Source organism: Diuraphis noxia, unplaced genomic scaffold, assembly GCF_037042655.1.
Source record: "Diuraphis noxia isolate RWA-SAM2 unplaced genomic scaffold, SU_Dnox_SAM2 contig0001, whole genome shotgun sequence".
NCBI lineage: Eukaryota > Metazoa > Arthropoda > Insecta > Hemiptera > Aphididae > Diuraphis > Diuraphis noxia.
Genome location: NW_028301711.1, coordinates 15,078,396 through 15,091,895, shown reverse-complemented (window position 1 = coordinate 15,091,895; position 13,500 = coordinate 15,078,396). Strand labels below are relative to the sequence as shown.

Sequence of the window (13,500 nt, the reverse complement as noted above, 5' to 3'; positions counted from 1 at the left end):
AAAGTATATGGCCCTTGGTTGGCGGACTTTGCTGAGGATCTCCGGATTATTATGAAAGAAAATAAAAGACAATGTGTATTATACTGAGAGATATGATGTATTTAATAAATTGGACAATAATATGTGATAGGTACTATATAGATGTCGGGTGAACTTTGAGTTCTGGAATCACTGAAATGGATCTGTTGAATTTTAATTTAATGATAAATCGTTTCATATACGAAAATCGATTCTGAGCGCGAGATCTTATATAATATATAACTTTTAATAATACTTGTAAGTTATAATATATCAATCATGGATTCATTTCGTCTCAATTACGTATGTAGAATGATTCTTTGAGTTTAAGTACCCTTGTGCCTTCAGATGACTTTAGTATAACGATTCTTTCTTTAGTCGCCATCTGTAAATTATAATAATTATTGCATTATCACAGTGCTTATAAATATTACATGTGAACATATTCGATATATTTATAATTTGTTTACCGCAAAATCTTCTGTTTTCAAGCGTAATGCAAATATTTTCCACATACAACTAATAATTGCTTTATTCATCATATTTAGGTATCTTCAAAAACTGGTGATTGTAGATTATAAAACGTTTTTAAAGAACTGATTTAGTAATAATTTGTTTTTGCCATAAATTATTTAATGACAATTTAGTATTTTGTTGTCATGGATAATTTTATATATAATATAAAATAATCATTATGTTTATTATTAAGTTGTTTTAATTTTTACCAAGGACTATTGAAAACTATATAGTCAACTGATTTCGATAAGATTACATCGTAATGTGGTAACTTTTGTTCGACTTAAATATTGTAGGATTATATTGATCTCTCGTTGGGTGGCCTTTAATTTTTTTGAAACTTCAATTTTAATTTCACGGTAAGAATTTTCATAATTTTCATTTAGTCATCACCTGCAGAACAAGATTGAAACATTTATTTCGAGTACATTTACACTATATAGATAATACGTTTGAGTACATACATCAATCAAGAATCTCTGTAAAATAGAAACGATGAACTATCTTTAAAAGATATATGCTTTATCGTTTATAAAACTAAATTTTTCAACAATCGCCCAGATTTGTATTTAACATTTTTCATTATCAACACTAATAGACTTTTGAAGAGTATTTTCAGTTGAAAATGATACTTTTGGTTCTAAAAGTTCCTATATACAAACGGGATTTTAAAAATATACTTTTGTATAAATATACATAATATACGTCATATACTGTTGTATACGATTCCGCCATGACTAAATTAGATAAATCTGCACCCCACGACTGTAATTAATGGCCAAACATATTAAGAAACTATATGGATATTTTGTTCAAAATTGGATACAATAATTGATTGAACTAGGTATTGAATTCAAGATAAAAGCTATATCATTTTTCTTTAAAAAAGTTACTTATTACCGTTTAAAATTCAATGGAAACACACCTGCAATATATGGAATGTTATTAATATTATCAGCGATCAGAAATCATGTGTTCCTTTTAGCTTTAACGGACTCGATAAGGTGTAATTGCACTTATTTCAGCCGAAATATATGTAGATAACGACATAACATATTATCTATTTTAATTTTATTATTATTGTAGTAATCATATAGATAATATTATCAATGGTAATATTAATCGATCGGGTGTATCCTTCGACCATATAAGCTTATATGGTCGAAGAGTGAATCAGTATTGCATACACTGAACGCCGTGTAACACAATTGCAATAATGTACTATATTATTATTAGAGCAAGGACTTTCATGCACTAAAAAATCATCAAATATGCATTTAAAAATATGCACTTATGCATCAAAAAATTAAAAATATGCGGTTATAAATATGCCCTTAAAAAAATTAATTTTATTATTATTCTATATAAGTTTTAACTAGATTTATATTATTATTTATTAAATTGATTTGGAATCTGTTTTGAATGATTGATGAATGTTCTTTTTAATTATTATTCTGCACCTAATAAAACAAAAAAGGTATTTTAAAATAATTGATGAATTATTCTCAAATATTTACCTTACCTAAATTAGAATTGCACTGAATTATTAACATTTCTTTGATATTTTCAAATAGCAGAGAACGTCTTTTATCTGTCAGCAGGTTCTTATATTGCGAAAAACTTCGTTCGACGTCCACTGACGTGATCGGTGCATATTTGTTAACCTTAGTTCATGAAAAATATTCACCAAAGAGCTTGATTTTTGACAAACCATCAAAATATGCACTAAAAGCTTAAAATATGCTCTTATAATCAAAAATATGCCCCTTAATCCAAAAAATGTCCAAATATGCAAAAATATGCACTAAAAACTTTGAGTATTTCATCATAAACGTTATGAAATGTATTTTTTATTTAACAAGCATACAATAAAGTTAACCAGAAAAAATATGCAAATGCATGAAAGTCCTTGCTCTAATTATTATATTAAAATATTTGTGACAGTACGTAACACTGTAACAGTAAACGGTGGTATTTGTTGTCTCCGTCTTACCAGTGCGTAATATAGCAAATTTACGCTCAGCAGAACACTTGTAGCTTCTTTAGTTTAAAATTACAGTGAATCGACCTATTATGTAACTTTATGGTAAGAACCAGTGGCGGCGTGAACTGCTTTGGCTATCCTCTTATTACTCTTATTATTAGGGCCCGTATTACAATAGTTGAACTCAGGTTAAACCACCGAATTCGGCCGGTAAAATCAGTGGTTCAAGCGTAACCGAGGTTTAAACTATGATTGTAAAACAGGCTCTTAATGTCTTACGTCTCTTACGAAATACATTGATGGGTAATCGTATAAATCATATTTCCCTGCCAAAATCATGACATTTGGCAGCAATTAATAAATCTACAATCACAATTTATATACAACATATAATACCAAGGTTAATATAAATATATACATTTATATTAACCTTGATATAATACAACTTTACTGTTCTATGATAATACCGTGATAAGTGATGTGGTTTTAAATAATAACCACGAACTTGGTCATTACCATGGTATAAGTGTAATAAGGAAATGGATCATACGAAAAAAGTGCGAAGAATGAAGATCCATTCGTTATCGTTTTCAAGTGATTCAACCAGAGGCTGCCGACGGCAGGTTAGCTAACTCCTTCCTTCAACTTTGCTGAACAAATAAAAACACATCAAAAAATCAGTTTCACAAAGTAATAAAAAAAAATGCTTCAATTAAAAGTTTTTCAAAGACAATAAGTTATAAATCAATAAATTGATCGTGTTCAGACAAACTGGTATAACTATGTGAATTTGATATAGGTACATGCACATATTTATAATTAAATTAAAACATGAAAACATTTTATTTTAAATTTATTATAACCGGTTAAATAAAAGTAAGATTAAGTTATATTTGTTCTAAACTACAAAGTTTGGTAGGTAAGTACCTGCAATTTGAATTCTTGATTCTGTGTCAAGTTTAATTCGACCAAGTTCTTCGACCCCATGTCCACAATGAGTTTTCCAATACTTGACACTTACAGTTTTATTGTCTTGTAGGGTTTCTATAAGAGATGGACAAAATTTACCAATTTTGTTACTTCCTGTAGATTTTATGAGCCGAATATCTTTTCCTTTTAAATATAACTATTTGAACAATGGCAATAGTAGATATTTTTAATACTTTCATCGTTTAATGTCCATTATTCACGATCACAAACATACATGATCAATGTTTTTTGTTCCATTTCAGATTTCCACTGCCGAAATTCTATAATACACATTCTTTAGCATTTATTTTGATTCAAAATAACTCTAAGGTAAAAAACAAATTACCTGTTTCATCATTGAATTTAATTTCCTCCAATTCAGATTCAATTCCGTGGTTTTCAGTTAAATGCATTCGCAGTCTTACAAGTGTCATTAATACTTCTTGACAATCTTCATATGGATAGAATATTCTGGATTGATTCACCCTTTTTATGATGTTTCCATTTGCATTATGGAATTTCTGGGTGTGTGCAAGCAATGATTTATTGCTTGTATATTTTTTGTTGCAAAATGAACAGGTAAAACTTTTTGCAGTGATTGGATCGTACTTGTGAATTTTTCACTGATGTTCATTTAAATGATATTTTTGAGCAAAAGATTTGTCACAAATAAAACATTTCAACCGTGATTCCATTTTGTAAGCATAGGTAACTATTAACTTATAAGACAAATTATTATAAAATAATTATAATTTTAAATATAATTTATTTAATCCCGCACTGATAACAATATGATGATAACACGATAAAAAGATGCTGGCACGACGGCATATTACCATTCTGCACCATAGACATATAAATATTTATATGTCTATGTTCTGCACACGAAATAAAACCCATATGAAAATATAGCTTTCTCATTGGTTCAACATGTGGCGCGATAAAATATTTAAATTATTTAAATAATAAATATTACAATAAAATAATATATATAAATAATATATTATTATTTATAATAATTGGAGGCTGGCTTTATAATATAGTGTATACAAATTCAGATTAAATAGATTTTCATATTAAAAAAATGAAAGTTACAAATATTGTGTACAATATTTAAAAATGCATTGTAAGTTATATAATTATAAAATCTATAACACTTATTTATATGTTAGTAAAATTATGTGTGCGAACAAATTCTAATTCATATTATTATGATTTAAATTAGTATGTATGCTATTTTGTTTTTGTTGAATAAATTAATATTGTTATCATTAGACAATTAAGAAAAATAAGAATATATAATCTCATGATTCTCATAAGTTTTTTTTATATTTTAATTTAAAATGAATTCTGAGAACTTTGAAATTGTAAGGCTTATAATTCGCATTAAAACAAAAATATGACATCCATTAGATTATATTCTTACTTTTAAATTCAATAACATTAAGTAGGTACCTATACAGAGCTTAGTGGAAGTGGATTATTAATACCATACAATTTGCTATTTTATGTATTGGTTAGATGGAAACAACAAATAATAATGATTATTGACATATATTTCAACATTTGTATAAAAAGTAACACTATATCAAGTAATGATTTGAATGGTTATTATTTAAATTAATATTGCAAAATACAAATGATCAATGAGATTTTCTGTTAGTTAAACAAAGTTTTATGTTTTGTAATAGTTTTCTGGAGGTGTTTTTAGATGGACCATGGTCACTTAAAGCCGGTCGACCTATAACACAATCAAATTTGTTAATGCATAATATTATTAATTTATCTTTATTTTATTATAAATTACCTGATGGTAAACGCTTGCTACCTCTTGTTATCTCTGGTCTTCATCTAGAAATTGTAGTCGGCTGTACTTTAATAGCAGCACCATCTTTATGTCTAAATGGTATTGTCGTAGAACCAGCTGTTGCCAAAAATGTATTAAATTGTCCTTCTGTTTTTACTTTATCCAATCTATTTTTGAATTTAAGTAAATTTTCTAGAGTAGATTGGTTGAACTTTTTTACATTATTAGTTAATAGAGTTATAACTTATAACTCGCATTAAAATAAAAATTTAAAAATATGACATCCATTACATTATAATCTTACTTTTAAATAGAATAACATAATGTATAACAGAGTTTAGTGAATTATTAAGAACATACAATTTGCAGGTATTTTATGTATTTGTAAGATGGAGATGACGAATAATAATGACTAATGACATGTTTTTTACATTTGTATAAAAAGTAACACTATATCAAGTAATGAATTGGATAGTTATTATTTAAATTAATATATTAAAAAAATGATCAATGATCAATTATATTAATGTAATCTAGACAAAAGATATTTAAATATTTTAAATATTTAATTCATAATCATGCAATAGAAATATTTATTATTTATTAATATTATTTTTGTTGGAGGCTGGCTTTATAATATAATATATTAGTATATTAGAATTAATCTATTGTTAATCTTAATTTGTATTGTTTTGTAACTGTCACTTTGTAACTAAGTTACCTATCATAGTTGTATACTAGTGGCTTTAAAATAAAATAAAAATAAATTTTTGCATCATGTAATAGAAATATTAATGCTTATAGCATTACAATTTCAATGATCTCAGAATTCGTTTTAAATTAAAGTATAACAAAAAAACTAAGAGATTCCTAAGATAATATATTCTTATTTTTTTCAATTATCTAATGATAACAATGATAATTTATTCAACAAAAAAAAATAGCATACATACTAATTAGATACAATATACATACATAGTAATAAATTAGATTAAATTAGAATCAAAAAAATAATGATAATAATAATAAATATTTTAAATATTTTATCCCGCCAAATGTAGAACCAATGAGAAAGCTGTATTTTCATATGGGTTTTATTTCGTGTGCAGAATGGTAATATGCGACGCGACGCACGAACGGATCGTCGTGTATATATTATCTTTGGGTGATAATGATAAACGAGTAACGACATTACGACTTTACGAGTATTCAGTAATTCAGTATGACTATTACGAATATACCTATGACAATAACCGTGTGCGCGCCGTCAAAGAATACTATTTTTTTTTTATTTTACCCGTATTTTTTTTAAATCTCATGATTTAAGATATGTTTTAAAATGTGTATGGTAGTTCATGCTAATACCAAAATTATCCGTATAGAAAATTAATTGTTATTAGTTGTTATTTACATCGTGAATTTGTATGTTAGTTATAAGGTCCAAGGATGGAAGAAAAATCGGATCAAACTATTGAATTGGAAACCGAAGTTATTTTAAGACTTCCATCAGTATGTTAATTCATATTAAAATTTTCATGTTTATCAACATCTGTTAGTCATTACTTGAAATAAATATGAATTTTGTATGATCCGAAAAATGTGCTTTTACATAGATAGCAATATATATTATATAATGCTTTAGTTTTCTCTATACTACCTAGATTACGATATAATATTTGGTTTTGAAAATTATGATTATAATTTATAATACATTTTTATTCACATTTTGTGTTTTAGGAAGCTGCTGCTACGTTAAGAGAGATAATAAATAATGATTCCAATGAACAACTAAGTATAAAATTAGAAAATGATATTCGCAGAGGTGAAGTTGTCATTGGCAATCATCATCTATTTGCAAAGGTTTATTTACTTAGTGTGACAAACTTTATTTAATTATTATATATGTTGAGTTTCAAAGCCTAGTAGTATAATCCAGTTATTACATTTTAACATATAAGAAGCCTATTTTTGTGTTTTATATTTATTTATTTTTTTACCTGTATATAGGTTGTTGACTTACCAACTATCATTGAGGGACAAAAAACAATCGACAACAAGACTCTATATAAAACTGCAGATATATGTCAGGTAAAAATCATAATATTATATCTTCAAAATTATACTTAATACAAACCTATTAAATGTGGTGATGAAAGATGTAGTCCCAATTAATTTTTGTAATTTATCTCTAAGAACTTATACTTTATATGCTTACTTGAATTTTTATTCAGAAAAATTGAGATGTTATATATTGCCATATTGTTTTGTCAATGATGGTTAAACGGTTGGTCAAAATATTCTAATTTAAAAGTAAAACGTATTTATAACTAACCGCGAACATTTTGAAATGTTGTTATAGTCAAATGATATAAAGTTAAAATGTAAATTTATAAAATCCTCTGTATTACATTATTTTTCTTTTACAATTATCAATAACATTTAATAACTTCGGAATATTCCTACTACCATCATTATATTCCTGATAGATATGTTTGAATTTAATTTGTGGCTATTCAATAGTTTGTGCATTTTATTCCTTTAGCTGCATTTTCCGATTAAATTTTTGTAATTAATATCCACATTGTTAGATGTTTGTAATTAAACTATATCTAAGGTATACACTTACAGACATCAGAACGTTAATCCATGTTATGAGCTTGGTGAACTTTGTTAATATTATAATATATACTGTAAACTCTCAATCATCAATTTGTGGTACCACCCTATTCGGTGGATCAAGAACTTAGTGTATACACAGTTTGTTTCACTGAAATAGTAACTAAATATTTCTGCTCAGTTACGTCAGACTGAAATGGGATATATGGAATACTGAAATACACATTTTTTGATAATTTTCAAATTTATAACTCTTTCATGCGCAATACAACATGCATTTTTCTAAATAATAACAGGTATTTTTAACACTAGATTCATATAGACCAATTTTTTATGAAGCTACTTTTATGCTTACATTTTTCTCTTATCTCATAAATTGACTCACTTACAGTGAGTGAAAGATGAAACAAAAAAGATTTTTATTCAATTATCTAAAAATTTTAAAATGTCTGTATTTTGTCAAAATAAAATATTTTATGATTGAATGTTAAGTTTATTTAAATTAAGTCAAAGTTAAATATAATTAACTATTATTTAGTAAATATTACCAATTAACATCATATAAAATAAAAATAAATCACAGAAATAATCACTAGATTAGTGTAGTCTAATCTCTAAGATTATTTTATTTTATTTTTGTTAAATAAACTAAATATTATTTATTGTGTGATAAGAATAGTATTTTTTACCTTTACATATGTGTTCATAATATAAACCATACAATAAATAAGTTTTTTCATATAAGCTTATTAATAACTGTTCATAAAATATAGCATTTGACGAAATGTGGTTTTTAAAAAGTAAAAGTTATGACAAGCTATATGCTCGTACATGATCATTCGAGTTATAATTTATTCATTTTCATATTATTATTAACATAAATCTACCCTCAGCAACAGCCATTGGGTTACAATTTTTTTTTAACTTACTACTTACTACTACTTGTGTGCTTTTTATTCATATACAAAAATGGCTAATCACATTGAAAAATTGGAGATGGTTTTAATTTTTAATGAGTGTCACTGAAATTCCCACCTTGCCGAACAGTCATATGCTGAAAGGTATCCCGATAGTTACTAAGATATCAACCTGCACATAACCATTTTCTATGCCTTGAAAATCAGATCCGAACTTATGGTTCATTTGGAAGTAGAGGCTATAGTCGTCCAATACAGCAACCAAAAATTCGAATTTACGAGATAATCATTTAGAGTATACTCTTAATTTACCGATCATGATATTTGACAAATTATGTTTTCAAATTTCTTGTATTCTATTAATATTTACTTTGTGAATGTGATTAAAGATTATAATTTTGCATTTAATTAATTCATAAAACATTTAAATGTAGCATTTAATTTATATCATATTCAACATAAATTTGAAATTGAGGATTTTTTTTTTTTATTAAGAACTCAGTATAACTATTATAGTTCAACAATTACAATATTGATAGATACAGTGATACAATAAGTAATAATTGGTAATTAATGATAATGAGCATATGATATAATCATAAATAAGATAATGATGTCAGATAAGAGTAAACAGAACGGAATATTAGTGTATATAGTAACAGAAATAATATTAAATGTAAATATCATAATCATAATTAATTGGCTGTTATTATAGCGGAAAGAAAAGAGAGGATAATATATTTCTGTAGTTAATACCTAAAAATGTTTATTTTGCAATTTAAAATGTATTTTTCAATATTTTGTTGAACATTTTCTTATTTCTTAATCATTACTTTATGATGCATTTTCTTTGTGTTTAACTAGTGTAATTGTTTTATTAGATGATAATATGCAAAGAAAATGAAGAATTTTTTCTATCTGACGAAGATGAGATGACGAAAATTTGTAAAAAAAAAGAACCTAATAAAGTGGATAAAAAATATTTGTGGCCACATGGTGTAACGCCACCATTGAAAAATGTACGAAAACGAAGATTTCGTCGAATCCTTAGAAAACAAGCTGAGGCTCCAGAAATTGAAAAAGAGGTATTGCTTAACAAATTTTTATTTAAAAGTCACTTATCATAGCTGATTCCCGTGCTCATCGTAGGCAGTTAAAAATACCAACTCTATATGATTCAAAAAGTGTGTATACCTAATTCGTCGTTTAATACCCAACTAGTCATGTTAAAAACTTCCTTATACGAATTTCAAATTTCTTATTCATCCATATTAAATTGTATTATTAATAACAATCCTATAAAAACAAAAATATATTTATATTTATTATTATTATATCTATTATTTTTATAATAAAACTAAAAATTTTCAATAATAACATCAAGGGCCTCTTATCAAGATAAAATATAGCCTATGACACTTTAAATAATTTGGCTTTCTATTGGTTATAGAATTTTCAAAATCGGTTCAGTAGATCTAGAGATTACCCACTACAACCTCACATACTTTACATCTTCACATAGTATAATAATAATAAATATAAATAAATAAATATAATACCCATTGGATTGTATTATTAAAGTTTTAGTAGGAAACCCTAATTTTTTTTGAAAATATAATGTAGTCTTTGTCATCCAGAGATAGTGTAGCTTCTCAACTGTGAAAGAATTTTTCTAATCACTCCAGTAGTTTCAGAGTCTATTTAATGCAAACAGTCAAATCATTCCTCCTTATAATATTAGTATGATTAAGAGTATTATTATATTGTCTTAGGTTAAATATCTTTTAAAAAGTGATAGTGAAGCTCTTCGTGTAAAATGGGAAGTAGTGTCCGAAACAGAGGTTCAAAACAATAGAAAAATTAAAGAAGAACCTTTTATACAAGGTGAACTGTATAATAATTTAAATCAAGACATTGGTATTGTTTATAGTTTTATCTAATTTAATTTATATATTATTCACTCTTTGAATATAATATTCTTAGGGTAGTCGATTTATTTACTTTATTTTACAACCTTTATGTTTATTTATATGTTTTCTATCAGCCGAAAGAGATATTTTTGGTGAAGCTCTAAGTGATTCAGATGAAGAAAGCAAAACTATAAATATAATGGATATAGATGAAGATATGAGTAATGACAATAGCCGTTTATCTTGCAGTAATTCATTAATGGTAAATTTTTCAGTTAAATTATCATTCCATTGTTAATTGGGAAGTTGTACTGTATAGTAGGTTTTATTAAAACTGGTCATTTAGTAAGTCACTGTAGTAGATGTAATCAATTTAAATTCAACAATAAATCATTAAATAAAGAAAATGATACTGAGTGGAGTCTCTATGTTACTAGTTCATAAGGGAGTTATGAGTATTTTCAGATGTACATGCAATTTCCAATTTTAACATAATTGTTACTCACTTTAAAATCGAAGTACAATAAAAAGCCTATGAGATGCCCTAGATAATGTTAACCTTAAAATAACCTTTAAATTTGATAATAGGTCATTTAACCCTAACTTTAAAAATTATTATGATGATTACCGTTATTATAATTGTAAAATTTGCAATGCTGCACATGGCCAGAGAAAAAAAAAAATGCATAGGCATTCTTTTTAGAGCCAATGCCATGTCTACTAGTCATAATAGTATAACTACTTATGTAGTTGCTTCCAGTGTTTCATTTCTGTAGGCTTTAAAAGCCGGTCGCCAATAAACCTATCTCCAACTTAAACTAAGAAGGGGTACCTAAAAAAATATATTGCTAAAAAGGAGTAATATAATATATTAAATAATAATAATTTCTATTTTAGGAAGAAAAACCATCGACTTCTGGAACCCAAATGCTTATTACAGAGTTTTCTAAAGAAATGTTTATTTCTAATGATAATTCTTTCGATGGAATAAAGGATGGAATAAAGAAAGAAGATGAAATGGATTCCACATTTGATGGAAATGTAGGTTATAGATATGATTTAGGTGTGGATTGCAAGTCTGAATTAGAACTTAGCAATGATAATGAACTTGGTGATATACCTGTCTTGTCAACATTAAACGAGGGAAATGTGTCTACTGGTAAGTTATTGAACAAATTAACAAATCTGAGATATATTATGTATATTATAATTTATATCAAACTCTGAATTTATTTCAGACGACATAAAACATAAAATTGATCAGTTAAAACAAGAAATTGAAGATCTTAGAGAACGTAAATCACAACAAGATTGGAAAATTGCAAATATTGAAAATATAAATTTAAAAGAACGTTTCATTGGTTTATCTAAAAATTTACTTACTGAGCAACTAGAAAAAGAACAACAGGTATGCTATATGAAGTATATTTTTGAATATAATTTATTACTTACTGATTTATTTTACATGTTTTGACTAATTTGTTATAGGTTCAAAAACTTCAATCATTTATTCATTAATTCAGATTGTTGATTGTATAAAATAATTTTAATTTTGACTGGGCAATAATAGTATGTAATATTATTTACTTTTAGACTATAGATTTCAATGTTATAAACAATAATAATATTTTATTTTTTTTTTAATTTTGATAAGTTCAGTTCACATTCAAATTTATCAATTTATATCAAAATAAACAATTCTTTATAATTTTTATCATTTATTTTAAATAAAAGTCAAATATTCACTTTTTTGTAATTTAAAAAATTTGATGAATATTTAAGTTTATTTTATACAATTTAAAATGTATTAATGGCATATCTGACAAAGAAAAGAATAATACAATTAGAGATTTCTGTGTCTTTATAGTATTAAACAATAAACTTATATTTATTTTATTTATTTAATCACATGTTATATATTGTTATATTTATACTTAAATAGAAATGTATGTGTTATATACGCATATATACATTTTTTGAATCGAAGTCTAGACAAGGTTCTAATATATAAAGCTATTGGATGAAATTTTAGTAAAAACAGTTAGCAGAACAGTTTATTTATCTGTTTGTATCATTCAATTCAATCTATCTTCACAATATTTAATTTACAAATGCTAAATTGTTTCATTTGAAACCAACATGACATTACTTTTTCAAACTAATTTTTATTCTGTTTATCTTGCTGAACTATTTCTTTATTTTCTTTATCTAAAATAATTGATTTTACAGCAGAAGCTTTTTGTTTTCTCTATTTTTGAGAAGTCCTATTTTTGTATTGTTCCTAATTCTCAATAACAGATTACATAAAGTTTTGATCAACAAACTGAGATTTTTGTATACAATTACATACCCTTAAACGTCTATGACTATCATAATAATTATACAAAATTATTTACTTATTTTAAATTAGAGAAGTAAATAATGTATTTGTTTAAATTGATTTAATTTAATATTCAAATTTAATGATGATTTTAGTTAAAAATATGATTAACATAAGTTTATATGTATTTTAAACATTATTTTATGTGTCATTGGTCTTTTAATGTTTTTCACCTGTAACACATTCAGTTGAAAAATATTTATAGAGGCACATTTTTGATGAGTTATGATGGGTCCATTTTTATTATTTGCTTCAGGGTCCACTATTCTATTAACCGAGTTTATACCTACCCATTTGTTTTATTCGATAACAATTTCTAGTAAACAAGGAAGCCATTTAACGTAAGATTCTATTTCTTCAGACTTATGTTTTTGATAATATTT

At 25.6% G+C, this 13,500-nt stretch overlaps 1 protein-coding gene across 2 annotated transcripts; it reads left to right on the top strand.

Moving 5' to 3' along the window:
* Positions 1–6,495: 6,495 nt before the first annotated feature.
* LOC107170621 (transcription initiation factor TFIID subunit 7-like) lies at positions 6,496–12,637 on the top strand. 2 transcript variants are annotated; one of them, XM_089215923.1, is made up of 9 exons: positions 6,496–6,803; positions 7,032–7,154; positions 7,302–7,382; positions 9,709–9,912; positions 10,600–10,711; positions 10,872–10,999; positions 11,635–11,896; positions 11,976–12,145; positions 12,226–12,637. In XM_089215923.1, exons 1-9 carry the CDS (start codon positions 6,741–6,743, stop codon positions 12,253–12,255), a joined length of 1,173 nt encoding a protein of 390 aa, XP_089072049.1. In that variant the 5' UTR covers positions 6,496–6,740; the 3' UTR covers positions 12,256–12,637. The 2 variants fall into 2 exon arrangements, with proteins under 2 accessions (XP_089072049.1, XP_089072048.1); XM_089215922.1 differs by having other exon boundaries at positions 6,499–6,803; positions 10,600–10,744.
* Positions 12,638–13,500: the final 863 nt, after the last annotated feature.

Coding starts and splice junctions, on each gene's coding strand:
- LOC107170621 (XM_089215922.1), top strand. CDS start 6,741: ATGGAAGAAAAATCGGATCAAACTATTGAATTGGAAACCGAAGTTATT. Junction 6,804..7,031: donor TTATTTTAAGACTTCCATCA/GTATGTTAATTC, acceptor TTTGTGTTTTAG/GAAGCTGCTGCTACGTTAAG. Junction 11,897..11,975: donor CGAGGGAAATGTGTCTACTG/GTAAGTTATTGA, acceptor AATTTATTTCAG/ACGACATAAAACATAAAATT.